Source organism: Oncorhynchus kisutch, linkage group LG18 (genome assembly GCF_002021735.2).
Source record: "Oncorhynchus kisutch isolate 150728-3 linkage group LG18, Okis_V2, whole genome shotgun sequence".
NCBI lineage: Eukaryota > Metazoa > Chordata > Actinopteri > Salmoniformes > Salmonidae > Oncorhynchus > Oncorhynchus kisutch.
Genome location: NC_034191.2, coordinates 73,529,357 through 73,544,503, shown reverse-complemented (window position 1 = coordinate 73,544,503; position 15,147 = coordinate 73,529,357). Strand labels below are relative to the sequence as shown.

At 42.6% G+C, this 15,147-nt stretch overlaps 1 protein-coding gene across 7 annotated transcripts in view; it reads left to right on the top strand.

Annotated features, from left to right (window-relative positions):
* Positions 1–15,147, top strand: part of LOC109909808 (receptor-type tyrosine-protein phosphatase mu) — a 309,073-nt gene that overhangs the window by 261,259 nt on the left and 32,667 nt on the right. For all 7 annotated transcript variants that reach the window (XM_031796756.1, XM_031796758.1, XM_031796761.1 and 4 more), the window contains one exon: positions 8,516–8,613. In XM_031796756.1, the coding sequence (XP_031652616.1) occupies positions 8,516–8,613 (98 nt within the window). The remainder of the gene's footprint in view (positions 1–8,515; positions 8,614–15,147) is intronic.

Here is a 15,147-nt window from a genome sequence, read left to right as displayed (position 1 = left end):
GCCGTGTGAGCAGGAGGGGTGGAGAGAGAACGAGGGATGAGAAAGGAAGAGCGTAGTAATAAATAAATGGATTAGGCCATGTGTACTGGCGCATTTGTTTGTGTGTGTGCGCATTCATGCACGTGCATGTCTATAGGTGTGTGTTTTATAACTGCGTTAATCCGGCAGGCAGATGCTGGCTGTGTGTAAGAGGACCGCTTTTCCAACAAGCCCCCTGGAGGGGCTCTCTGATTGATAGTTAATTGTTGTGCAGTTCTCAGAGGCCCTGTTTCCTCAGCCAGCCGCGCAAAGGTAATTCCATTCCTTGCTCACTCCGAGTAAAGGCAGCCCATTGAGACATAATAGACTCTGCAGTCTGGTCTAGTTGGCCTGGCATAATGGCCACCCTCCTGGCCGCTCTGAACCCGACCAGCATCTTAAACGGCCTCCACTATGAATTGGTAGTTTGACTCCGTGTACGACATTGTTTCCAGTAATGCAGAGTTAAAGATAAGATCAAAAATCAAATAGAAATGGTGACAGGAGGAATAAATACACAGTGAATAACAAAAAAAATAGAGTAAAACAAATTGGCTGTATACAGGAAGTAGAAAATAACATGTCTGAATACAGGAAGTAGAAAATAACATGGCTGTATACAGGAGATAGAAAATAACATGGCTGTATACAGGAAGTAGAAAATAACATGGCTGTATACAGGAAGTAGAAAATAACATGGCTGTATACAGGAAGTAGAAAATAACATGGCTGTATACAGGAAGTAGAAAATAACATGGCTGTATACAGGGAGCAGAAAATAACATGGCTGTATACAGGGAGCAGAAAATAACATGGCTGTATACAGGGAGCAGAAAATAACATGGCTGTATACAGGAAGTAGAAAATAACATGGCTGTATACAGGAAGTAGAAAATAACAAGGCTGTATACAGGAAGTATAAAATAACATGGCTATATACAGGAAGTAGAAAATAACATGGCTATATACAGGGAGTAGAAAATAACATGGCTATGTATAGGGAGTAGAAAATAACAAGGCTGTATACAGGAAGTAGAAAATAACATGGCTGTATAGGGAGTAGAAAATAACATGGCTGTATAGGGAGTAGAAAATAACATGGCTGTATAGGGAGTAGAAAATAGCATGGCTGTATACAGGGAGTAGAAAATAACATGGCTGTATACAGGGAGTAGAAAATAACATGGCTGTATACAGGGAGTAGAAAATAACTAGGCTGTATAGGGAGTAGAAAATAACATGGCTGTATACAGGGAGTAGAAAATAACATGGCTGTATAGGGAGTAGAAAATAACATGGCTGTATACAGGAAGTAGAAAATAACATGGCTGTATACAGGAGGTAGAAAATAGCATGGCTGTATACAGGAAGTAGAAAATAACATGTCTGAATACAGGAAGTAGAAAATAACATGGCTGTATACAGGAGGTAGAAAATAACATGGCTGTATACAGGAAGTAGAAAATAACATGGCTGTATACAGGAAGTAGAAAATAACATGGCTGTATACAGGAAGTAGAAAATAACATGGCTGTATACAGGAAGTAGAAAATAACATGGCTGTATACAGGAAGTAGAAAATAACATGGCTGTATACAGGGAGCAGAAAATAACATGGCTGTATACAGGAAGTAGAAAATAACATCGCTGTATACAGGAAGTAGAAAATAACAAGGCTGTATACAGGAAGTAGAAAATAACATGGCTATATACAGGAAGTAGAAAATAACATGGCTATATACAGGGAGTAGAAAATAACATGGCTATGTATAGGGAGTAGAAAATAACAAGGCTGTATACAGGAAGTAGAAAATAACATGGCTGTATACAGGAAGTAGAAAATAACATGGCTGTATACAGGAAGTAGAAAATAACATGGCTGTATACAGGGAGCAGAAAATAACATGGCTGTATACAGGGAGCAGAAAATAACATGGCTGTATACAGGAAGTAGAAAATAACATGGCTGTATACAGGAAGTAGAAAATAACAAGGCTGTATACAGGAAGTATAAAATAACATGGCTATATACAGGAAGTAGAAAATAACATGGCTATATACAGGGAGTAGAAAATAACATGGCTATGTATAGGGAGTAGAAAATAACAAGGCTGTATACAGGAAGTAGAAAATAACATGGCTGTATAGGGAGTAGAAAATAACATGGCTGTATAGGGAGTAGAAAATAACATGGCTGTATAGGGAGTAGAAAATAGCATGGCTGTATACAGGGAGTAGAAAATAACATGGCTGTATACAGGGAGTAGAAAATAACATGGCTGTATACAGGGAGTAGAAAATAACTAGGCTGTATAGGGAGTAGAAAATAACATGGCTGTATACAGGGAGTAGAAAATAACATGGCTGTATAGGGAGTAGAAAATAACATGGCTGTATACAGGAAGTAGAAAATAACATGGCTGTATACAGGAGGTAGAAAATAGCATGGCTGTATACAGGAAGTAGAAAATAACATGTCTGAATACAGGAAGTAGAAAATAACATGGCTGTATACAGGAGGTAGAAAATAACATGGCTGTATACAGGAAGTAGAAAATAACATGGCTGTATACAGGAAGTAGAAAATAACATGGCTGTATACAGGAAGTAGAAAATAACATGGCTGTATACAGGAAGTAGAAAATAACATGGCTGTATACAGGAAGTAGAAAATAACATGGCTGTATACAGGGAGCAGAAAATAACATGGCTGTATACAGGAAGTAGAAAATAACATCGCTGTATACAGGAAGTAGAAAATAACAAGGCTGTATACAGGAAGTAGAAAATAACATGGCTATATACAGGAAGTAGAAAATAACATGGCTATATACAGGGAGTAGAAAATAACATGGCTATGTATAGGGAGTAGAAAATAACAAGGCTGTATACAGGAAGTAGAAAATAACAAGGCTGTATACAGGAAGTAGAAAATAACATGGCTGTATACAGGGAGTAGAAAATAGCATGGCTGTATACAGGGAGTAGAAAATAACATGGCTGTATAGGGAGTAGAAAATAGCATGGCTGTATACAGGGAGTAGAAAATAGCATGGCTGTATACAGGGAGTAGAAAATAGCATGGCTGTATACAGGGAGTAGAAAATAGCATGGCTGTATACAGGGAGTAGAAAATAACATGGCTGTATACAGGGAGTAGAAAATAACATGGCTGTATAGGGAGTAGAAAATAACATGGCTGTATACAGGGAGTAGAAGATAACATGGCTGTATAGGGAGTAGAAAATAAAATGGCTGTTGTCACGAACCGGCTCAAAGTTCATAACAAAAAGGGAGACAACGTGGAGATAAGGAATAACAAAATCTATTTATTAACTAAAGTTAACTAAATACAATTAACAATGGTGTGTGTAGTCAGTAGTGTAAGTGAGTGGTTGCGTGCATTAATGTGATAATGAGGGGTGTTGAAAGGTGCCAACGCAAACAAACAAAAACAGACACAAAAATGCCACGACCAAAATCTATCCGTGTCTGCATGGAGAGAGTCTCCCCAATGAATGGGGAAGAGGTGCATTTATCCGGGGACACACCCGAGCCCAGGTGTGTGCCATTTCGCTGACGACCCTCCCGGCTCCGCCCACCGACATCCTATTAAGGAAAACAAGCGCAAAGAGAAAGAATTTGGCAGACAGAGTGGGAGGGTCGTCACACTGTATACAGGGAGCAGAAAATAACATGGCTAAATACAGGGAGTAGAAAATAGCATGTCTGTACTAGGAGAGGGTTGACCTCTATCCTATTTTATGAGACTATGCAATACTTACTGTAATTAGTCTTTATATACATTGAATAGGAGAGAAAATACAGAAACACACCTGCCTCAGACAGAATTGGCCTTTTTAAAAATATATGTTAAGTTAGTGTTTGCAACTTTAAAAGAGTTTCAAAGCAGCGAGCGAGAGCGGAAAAACAGTAACTAAGCAGTTGTCCAGTTGAAAGGCTCATATGTGCTGCAGGCCAATCGGACGCTTGGCTGCCACTGGCGTGCATACACTTTGACCGAGCATGGTACCCCGAACAGCTGCATCTTCTTCATCCACCTCTTTTGGTCGGTTAGCCTTTTTAATACAATATAATTGATACAATATAATTGATACAATACATATCACCTTTACTACCAGATCAATATTCCAACACTTTTTCAAATGTTTTAAGTAGACACATACACATGAACTGTGCCCTCACACAACCCCTGGCTGCCTTGCACATTCCTCTTTCTAGGGAAGAAAAAGGTGAGAAGTAGCGTTGTCTCTCTTCCTCCTGAAGAATCCCAGCAGTCTGTTTGTCTCTCGGTGTAGCAAGATGAAAAGCATTCCAGTCTCCCCACGGACAGAGCCTCTCCTCTGACAGCCTGTCCGCTCGGGCTGTCTGTGAAGCTTTTGTTTAGCTTTTTCTCCTGCTTCCTTGTCCTATTCCCCCAGTGCACTATGGGAGAAGCTCTTCTCCACATCTAATTGGCTGACCTGACTTCACCCTCTGCTGCGCTAGGCCATTTACTGTATCTGAAAAAGGATGTCACTTTTTCTTCTCTCAGAAGACGACACCAGCCGCTCTGTTTCTCTTCTTTCGCCACACGCTGTTAACGCTGTGTCAACACAGATTACTGTTTTGGTTGGCAAGTGTCTTGCAAGTTCACAAAGTATCTGCATAAGGGGGGTGGGGGGGGAGAGAGTACTAGCATAGCACTCTTAGATGGAAAGAGTTGGGAGATCAATCCTCCAGGAATTTGCTGAGCACTGGGCATTTATCATATCATCTGCATATCATCACTATTTTCTCAGAGAGAAAAACATGAGGAACTGTAAGACAACCACTGTGCTGATTGAACCACTGGTTGAACCACTGATTGAACCACTGATTGAACCACTGATTGAACCACTGATTGAACCACTGATTGAACCACTGATTGAACCACTGATTGAACCACTGATTGAACCACTGATTGAACCACTGATTGAACCACTGATTGAACCACTGATTGAACCACTGATTGAACCACTGATTGAACCACGGTTGATGTCAATTCTGAATTGAGTTGCAAAATTTGTTTTTTTATTACAGGAAGCATAATTTGTATTTAATTTGAATGAAAATAAGTAGATTTGAATTCAGTGAAATTCAAACGGATAATTTATTCCATCATTGTGCTCATCAAGTATGGTTACCAATACTATGTTTAACATGTTGAAAAGTTTCATTTTCAAAACTCAAGTCTTCTAAAACTATTTTTTTAAATAATTATAGTATTGTATTCGGTCTACAATCATTCCTAATTCACCTACAATTAAATATTAAACAACAATGCATATCTACGTGTGCGTTCGATCAAACACTCCAGAATGGAAACTCTTCTCATGACAAAAATATTAACAAATGACTATTTGACACTGAGTTATAGGCAAGCTAATACTTGAAACGGTATCTGTATTTCTTTAGTAGGAGGTGTCAGATGCTTTTGGCAAAATATTTGTCAAAGGAATAAGACTCATATGTTTCATGTCTCTTTGAATGGGTTTGAAATGAATTCCAGTTCAAATTGTGCTTCCTGTGGGGTGATTCCAGTTCAAATTGTGCTTCCTGTGGGGTGATTCCACTTCAAATTGTGCTTCCTGTGGGGTGATTCCACTTCAAATTGTGCTTCCTGTGGGGTGATTCCACTTCAAATTGTGCTTCCTGTGGGGTGATTCCACTTCAAATTGTGCTTCCTGTGGGGTGATTCCACTTCAAATTGTGCTTCCTGTGGGGTGATTCCACTTCAAATTGTGCTTCCTGTGGGGTGATTCCACTTCAAATTGTGCTTCCTGTGGGGTGATTCCACTTCAAATTGTGCTTCCTGTGGGGTGATTCCACTTCAAATTGTGCTTCCTGTGGGGTGATTCCAGTTCAAATTGTGCTTCCTGTGGGGTGATTCCAGTTCAAATTGTGCTTCCTGTGGGGTGATTCCAGTTCAAATTGTGCTTCCTGTGGGGTGATTCCAGTTCAAATTGTGCTTCCTGTGGGGTGATTCCAGTTCAAATTGTGCTTCCTCGGGGGTGATTCCAGTTCAAATTGTGCTTCCTGTGGGGTGATTCCAGTTCAAATTGTGCTTCCTGTGGGGTGATTCCAGTTCAAATTGTGCTTCCTGTGGGGTGATTCCAGTTCAAATTGTGCTTCCTGTGGGGTGATTCCAGTTCAAATTGTGCTTCCTGTGGGGTGATTCCAGTTCAAATTGTGCTTCCTGTGGGGTGATTCCAGTTCAAATTGTGCTTCCTGTGGGGTGTAGCCAATTCAAATGTCAGTTCATGGGTCGAATTGAATTACATTCAGAAATATCGAATTGAACCCAAACCTGGATTGAACTAAATCTGCCAGTAAGTTTATAGTAAAGCAGCAAAAAAAAGGAGGCTGGTGATGCTATCAGGAGGAGTAAAGGGGGACAGAGGAGAACAGGGAGTGTATTGGCCTGACACACTCAGCTCTTGTTCCTAGGAGAGATGGTCATGAATACCAGGAGAACATGGGGCCTGGCATCGCTAATGAGAAAAGTGGCTTGCTCGCACTAGAGGCACCCGGCAATGTCACACCAGGAGGATTCTCGAGCGACACAAGTGTTTGGTAATGCGGCTGTTTGTTTGAGCATGAATATGGAACATCTGCAGTGAGCTATGTGTGTGTGTGGTTTAGCTGTTGGACGCAGTTTGCCGTGGCTGGAGGTACACGCATCGCAGCTCTCGAACACACACACACACAGATTTGCAGGATCTAATTAGCTCGTCAAGTCTTTTTTTTTAAACATTTGCCAGTTAATTAAAAAATTATGTTTATTTGAATGAATTAAATGAGTAATTCTTCCTTGCAGGGATCCTTCATTGCTCGGCACAATCTGAAAGTGTGTGCAGACTTCTGTCCCCCTACCTTGTCATTCAGCTTGTGTTGGCGTGTGTGTCTGTGTGTGTTGGCGTGTGTGTCTGTGTGTGTCTGTGTGTGTCTGTGTGTGTCTGTGTGTGTCTGTGTGTGTCTGTGTGTGTCTGTGTGTGTCTGTGTGTGTCTGTGTGTGTCTGTGTGTCTGTGTGTCTGTGTGTGCAGACTTCTGTCCCCCTACATTGTCATTCAGCTTGTGTTGGCGTGTGTGTCTGTGTGTGCAGACTTAGATCCAGGCATTAGTTGATTCCCCTGTCAACATTGATTAGAATGCACAGGCACACAGCGCCTGTGTTCCGTTTTGATCAGGTTCAACTGGGGAAAAACAAGGTGTTAATCAACCTGTGTACTTTTCATGCTCAGAAAGCAAGCAAGCAATGGACAAATGTAAGGGATGTGATGAGCATTAAATCAGTATGACAATAACCCGGTCTAAGACGTGGGTGATGAGACAGACAAATGAGTTGCAGGTCTGACAACAATACTGACAATACTTGAGTGGAAAAAAACACTTGCGTTGGTGCCATTGATAACATAGTGCCTTCAGAAGGTATTCACATCCCTTGACGTTTCACACATTTTGATTTTACAGCCTGAGTTTAAAATGGATTAAATTGAGATGTTGTGTCATTGGCCTACACACAATACCCCATAATGTCAAAGTGGAATTATGTTTTTTGAAATTGTTAATAATGAATTAAAAATGAAAAGCTGAAATGTCTTGAGTCAATAAGTATTCAATCCCTTTATGGCAAGCCTAAATAAGTTCAGGAGTAAAAAATGTGCATGGACTCCCTCTGTGTGCAATAATAGCGTTTAACATGATTTTTTAAAGGACCACCTCATCTCTGTACCCCACACATACAATTATCTGTAAGGTCCCTCAGTCGAGGAGTGAATTTCAAACACAGATTCAACCACAAAGACCTGGGAGGTTTTCCAATGCCTCACAAAGATGGGCACCTATTGGTAGATGGGTAAAAAAATAAATAATAATCTTCCATGAGCACATGGTGAAGTTATTTATTAGACTTTGGATGGTGTATGAATGGGACGGAAGGAAACCGCTCAGGGATTTCACCATGAGGCCAATGATGACTATAAAACAGTTAGTTTAATTAGCTGTGATAGGAGACATTGTAGTTACTCCACAATACTACCCTAAATGGCAGAGTGACAATAAGGAAGCCTATACAGAATAAAACAATTAAAAGACATGCGTCCTGTTTTCAATAATGCACCAAAATATAACTGGAAAAAATGTGGCAAAGAAATGAATACAAAGCATTATTTTTGAGGTAAATCCAACACATCACTGAATAGAATTCTTCATATTTTCAAGCTCTGTTATATTATGGATATGCTTGTCATCGGCAAAGACTAGGGAGGAAAATCCACCTTTCAGCAGGACAATAACATAAACCATCGCACTTTGTAACACAACAACATGTGGGAAAGGGGGTTTGAATACTTTCTGAAGGCACAGTAGATAACATTGATAACATTGCGATCAGTATGGTCACAAAGGGCTTCACGTACACTCATCCTCTCCCTCCCGTTCTCTTTCTCTCCTCAGGGCCCATGCAGGAGACTGTCTACGACTTCTGGAGGATGGTGTGGCAGGAGAACACAGCAACTATTGTCATGGTGACCAACCTGGTGGAGGTGGGAAGAGTGAGTACCATGAGACCCCAGCACACACACACACACACTCAGTACTGGTACATTTTTGTTGATTCAGCCAATAAAGAAATGAAAGAAACCAAATGGCCATATTCCATCTAGTGGATGACAGAAACCCTGGGCCTGACATTATTCCATCTAGTGGATTACAGAAACCCTGGGCCTGACATTATTCCATCTAGTGGATTACAGAAACCCTGGGCCTGATATTATTCCATCTAGTGGATGACAGAAACCCTGGGCCTGATATTATTCCATCTAGTGGATGACAGAAACCCTGGGCCTGATATTATTCCATCTAGTGGATGACAGAAACCCTGGGCCTGATATTATTCCATCTAGTGGATGACAGAAACCCTGGGCCTGATATTATTCCATCTAGTGGATGACAGAAACCCTGGGCCTGATATTATTCCATCTAGTGGATGACAGAAACCCTGGGCCTGATATTATTCCATCTAGTGGATGACAGAAACCCTGGGCCTGATATTATTCCATCTAGTGGATGACAAACCCTGGGCCTGATATTATTCCATCTAGTGGATGACAGAAACCCTGGGCCTGATATTATTCCATCTAGTGGATGACAGAAACCCTGGGCCTGATATTATTCCATCTAGTGGATGACAGAAACCCTGGGCCTGATATTATTCCATCTAGTGGATGACAGAAACCCTGGGCCTGATATTATTCCATCTAGTGGATGACAAACCCTGGGCCTGATATTATTCCATCTAGTGGATGACAGAAACCCTGGGCCTGATATTATTCCATCTAGTGGATGACAGAAACCCTGGGCCTGATATTATTCCATCTAGTGGATGACAGAAACCCTGGGCCTGATATTATTCCATCTAGTGGATGACAGAAACCCTGGGCCTGATATTATTCCATCTAGTGGATGACAGAAACCCTGGGCCTGATATTATTCCATCTAGTGGATGACAGAAACCCTGGGCCTGATATTATTCCAGCTAGAGGATTACAGAACCCCTGGGCCTGATATTATTCCATCTAGTGGATGACAGAAACCCTGGGCCTGACATTATTCCATCTAGTGGATGACAGAAACCCTGGGCCTGATATTATTCCAGCTAGAGGATTACAGAAACCCTGGGCCTGATATTATTTCATCTAGTGGATGACAGAAACCCTGGGCCTGATATTATTCCAGCTAGTGGATTACAGAAACCATTCCAGCTAGAGGATTACATAAACCCTGGGCCTGACATTATTCCATCTAGTGGATTACAGAAACCCTGGGCCTGACATTATTCCATCTAGTGGATTACAGAAACCCTGGGCCTGACATTATTCCAGCTAGAGGATTACAGAAACCCTGGGCCTGACATTATTCCATCTAGTGGATTACAGAAACCCTGGGCCTGACATTATTCCAGCTAGAGGATTACAGAAACCCTGGGCCTGACATTATTCTATCTAGTGGATGACAGAAACCCTGGGCCTGACATTATTCCATCTAGTGGATGACAGAAACCCTGGGCCTGACATTATTCCAGCTAGAGGATTACATAAACCCTGGGCCTGACATTATTCCAGCTAGAGGATTACAGAAACCATTCCAGCTAGAGGATGACAGAAACCCTGGACCTGACATTATTCCAGCTAGAGGATTACAGAAACCCTGGACCTGACATTATTCCAGCTAGAGGATGACAGAAACCCTGGGCCTGACATTATTCCACCTAGAGGATTACAGAAACCCTGGGCCTGACATTATTCCAGCTAGAGGATTACAGAAACCCTGGGCCTGACATTATTCCATCTAGTGGATTACAGAAACCCTGGGTCTGACATTATTCCAGCTAGAGGATTACAGAAACCATTCCAGCTAGAGGATGACAGAAACCCTGGACCTGACATTATTCCAGCTAGAGGATTACAGAAACCCTGGGCCTGACATTATTCCATCTAGTGGATTACAGAAACCCTGGGCCTGATATTATTCCATCTAGTGGATGACAGAAACCCTGGGCCTGATATTATTCCATCTAGTGGATGACAGAAACCCTGGGCCTGATATTATTCCATCTAGTGGATGACAGAAACCCTGGGCCTGATATTATTCCATCTAGTGGATGACAGAAACCCTGGGCCTGATATTATTCCATCTAGTGGATGACAGAAACCCTGGGCCTGATATTATTCCATCTAGTGGATGACAAACCCTGGGCCTGATATTATTCCATCTAGTGGATGACAGAAACCCTGGGCCTGATATTATTCCATCTAGTGGATGACAGAAACCCTGGGCCTGATATTATTCCATCTAGTGGATGACAGAAACCCTGGGCCTGATATTATTCCATCTAGTGGATGACAGAAACCCTGGGCCTGATATTATTCCATCTAGTGGATGACAGAAACCCTGGGCCTGATATTATTCCATCTAGTGGATGACAGAAACCCTGGGCCTGATATTATTCCAGCTAGAGGATTACAGAACCCCTGGGCCTGATATTATTCCATCTAGTGGATGACAGAAACCCTGGGCCTGACATTATTCCATCTAGTGGATGACAGAAACCCTGGGCCTGATATTATTCCAGCTAGAGGATTACAGAAACCCTGGGCCTGATATTATTTCATCTAGTGGATGACAGAAACCCTGGGCCTGATATTATTCCAGCTAGTGGATTACAGAAACCATTCCAGCTAGAGGATTACATAAACCCTGGGCCTGACATTATTCCATCTAGTGGATTACAGAAACCCTGGGCCTGACATTATTCCATCTAGTGGATTACAGAAACCCTGGGCCTGACATTATTCCAGCTAGAGGATTACAGAAACCCTGGGCCTGACATTATTCCATCTAGTGGATTACAGAAACCCTGGGCCTGACATTATTCCAGCTAGAGGATTACAGAAACCCTGGGCCTGACATTATTCTATCTAGTGGATGACAGAAACCCTGGGCCTGACATTATTCCATCTAGTGGATGACAGAAACCCTGGGCCTGACATTATTCCAGCTAGAGGATTACATAAACCCTGGGCCTGACATTATTCCAGCTAGAGGATTACAGAAACCATTCCAGCTAGAGGATGACAGAAACCCTGGACCTGACATTATTCCAGCTAGAGGATTACAGAAACCCTGGACCTGACATTATTCCAGCTAGAGGATGACAGAAACCCTGGGCCTGACATTATTCCACCTAGAGGATTACAGAAACCCTGGGCCTGACATTATTCCAGCTAGAGGATTACAGAAACCCTGGGCCTGACATTATTCCATCTAGTGGATTACAGAAACCCTGGGTCTGACATTATTCCAGCTAGAGGATTACAGAAACCATTCCAGCTAGAGGATGACAGAAACCCTGGACCTGACATTATTCCAGCTAGAGGATTACAGAAACCCTGGGCCTGACATTATTCCATCTAGTGGATTACAGAAACCCTGGGCCTGATATTATTCCATCTAGTGGATGACAGAAACCCTGGGCCTGATATTATTCCATCTAGTGGATGACAGAAACCCTGGGCCTGATATTATTCCATCTAGTGGATGACAGAAACCCTGGGCCTGATATTATTCCATCTAGTGGATGACAGAAACCCTGGGCCTGATATTATTCCATCTAGTGGATGACAGAAACCCTGGGCCTGATATTATTCCATCTAGTGGATGACAAACCCTGGGCCTGATATTATTCCATCTAGTGGATGACAGAAACCCTGGGCCTGATATTATTCCATCTAGTGGATGACAGAAACCCTGGGCCTGATATTATTCCATCTAGTGGATGACAGAAACCCTGGGCCTGATATTATTCCATCTAGTGGATGACAGAAACCCTGGGCCTGATATTATTCCATCTAGTGGATGACAGAAACCCTGGGCCTGACATTATTCCATCTAGTGGATGACAGAAACCCTGGGCCTGATATTATTCCAGCTAGAGGATTACAGAAACCCTGGGCCTGATATTATTTCATCTAGTGGATGACAGAAACCCTGGGCCTGATATTATTCCAGCTAGTGGATTACAGAAACCATTCCAGCTAGAGGATTACATAAACCCTGGGCCTGACATTATTCCATCTAGTGGATTACAGAAACCCTGGGCCTGACATTATTCCATCTAGTGGATTACAGAAACCCTGGGCCTGACATTATTCCAGCTAGAGGATTACAGAAACCCTGGGCCTGACATTATTCCATCTAGTGGATTACAGAAACCCTGGGCCTGACATTATTCCAGCTAGAGGATTACAGAAACCCTGGGCCTGACATTATTCTATCTAGTGGATGACAGAAACCCTGGGCCTGACATTATTCCATCTAGTGGATGACAGAAACCCTGGGCCTGACATTATTCCAGCTAGAGGATTACATAAACCCTGGGCCTGACATTATTCCAGCTAGAGGATTACAGAAACCATTCCAGCTAGAGGATGACAGAAACCCTGGACCTGACATTATTCCAGCTAGAGGATTACAGAAACCCTGGACCTGACATTATTCCAGCTAGAGGATGACAGAAACCCTGGGCCTGACATTATTCCAGCTAGAGGATTACAGAAACCCTGGGCCTGACATTATTCCAGCTAGAGGATTACAGAAACCCTGGGCCTGACATTATTCCATCTAGTGGATTACAGAAACCCTGGGTCTGACATTATTCCAGCTAGAGGATTACAGAAACCATTCCAGCTAGAGGATGACAGAAACCCTGGACCTGACATTATTCCAGCTAGAGGATTACAGAAACCCTGGGCCTGACATTATTCCATCTAGTGGATTACAGAAACCCTGGGCCTGATATTATTCCATCTAGTGGATGACAGAAACCCTGGGCCTGATATTATTCCATCTAGTGGATGACAGAAACCCTGGGCCTGATATTATTCCATCTAGTGGATGACAGAAACCCTGGGCCTGATATTATTCCATCTAGTGGATGACAGAAACCCTGGGCCTGATATTATTCCATCTAGTGGATGACAGAAACCCTGGGCCTGATATTATTCCATCTAGTGGATGACAAACCCTGGGCCTGATATTATTCCATCTAGTGGATGACAGAAACCCTGGGCCTGATATTATTCCATCTAGTGGATGACAGAAACCCTGGGCCTGATATTATTCCATCTAGTGGATGACAGAAACCCTGGGCCTGATATTATTCCATCTAGTGGATGACAGAAACCCTGGGCCTGATATTATTCCATCTAGTGGATGACAGAAACCCTGGGCCTGATATTATTCCATCTAGTGGATGACAGAAACCCTGGGCCTGATATTATTCCAGCTAGAGGATTACAGAACCCCTGGGCCTGATATTATTCCATCTAGTGGATGACAGAAACCCTGGGCCTGACATTATTCCATCTAGTGGATGACAGAAACCCTGGGCCTGATATTATTCCAGCTAGAGGATTACAGAAACCCTGGGCCTGATATTATTTCATCTAGTGGATGACAGAAACCCTGGGCCTGATATTATTCCAGCTAGTGGATTACAGAAACCATTCCAGCTAGAGGATTACATAAACCCTGGGCCTGACATTATTCCATCTAGTGGATTACAGAAACCCTGGGCCTGACATTATTCCATCTAGTGGATTACAGAAACCCTGGGCCTGACATTATTCCAGCTAGAGGATTACAGAAACCCTGGGCCTGACATTATTCCATCTAGTGGATTACAGAAACCCTGGGCCTGACATTATTCCAGCTAGAGGATTACAGAAACCCTGGGCCTGACATTATTCTATCTAGTGGATGACAGAAACCCTGGGCCTGACATTATTCCATCTAGTGGATGACAGAAACCCTGGGCCTGACATTATTCCAGCTAGAGGATTACATAAACCCTGGGCCTGACATTATTCCAGCTAGAGGATTACAGAAACCATTCCAGCTAGAGGATGACAGAAACCCTGGACCTGACATTATTCCAGCTAGAGGATTACAGAAACCCTGGACCTGACATTATTCCAGCTAGAGGATGACAGAAACCCTGGGCCTGACATTATTCCAGCTAGAGGATTACAGAAACCCTGGGCCTGACATTATTCCAGCTAGAGGATTACAGAAACCCTGGGCCTGACATTATTCCATCTAGTGGATTACAGAAACCCTGGGTCTGACATTATTCCAGCTAGAGGATTACAGAAACCATTCCAGCTAGAGGATGACAGAAACCCTGGACCTGACATTATTCCAGCTAGAGGATTACAGAAACCCTGGGCCTGACATTATTCCATCTAGTGGATTACAGAAACCCTGGGCCTGATATTATTCCATCTAGTGGATGACAGAAACCCTGGGCCTGATATTATTCCATCTAGTGGATGACAGAAACCCTGGGCCTGATATTATTCCATCTAGTGGATGACAGAAACCCTGGGCCTGATATTATTCCATCTAGTGGATGACAGAAACCCTGGGCCTGATATTATTCCATCTAGTGGATGACAGAAACCCTGGGCCTGATATTATTCCATCTAGTGGATGACAAACCCTGGGCCTGATATTATTCCATCTAGTGG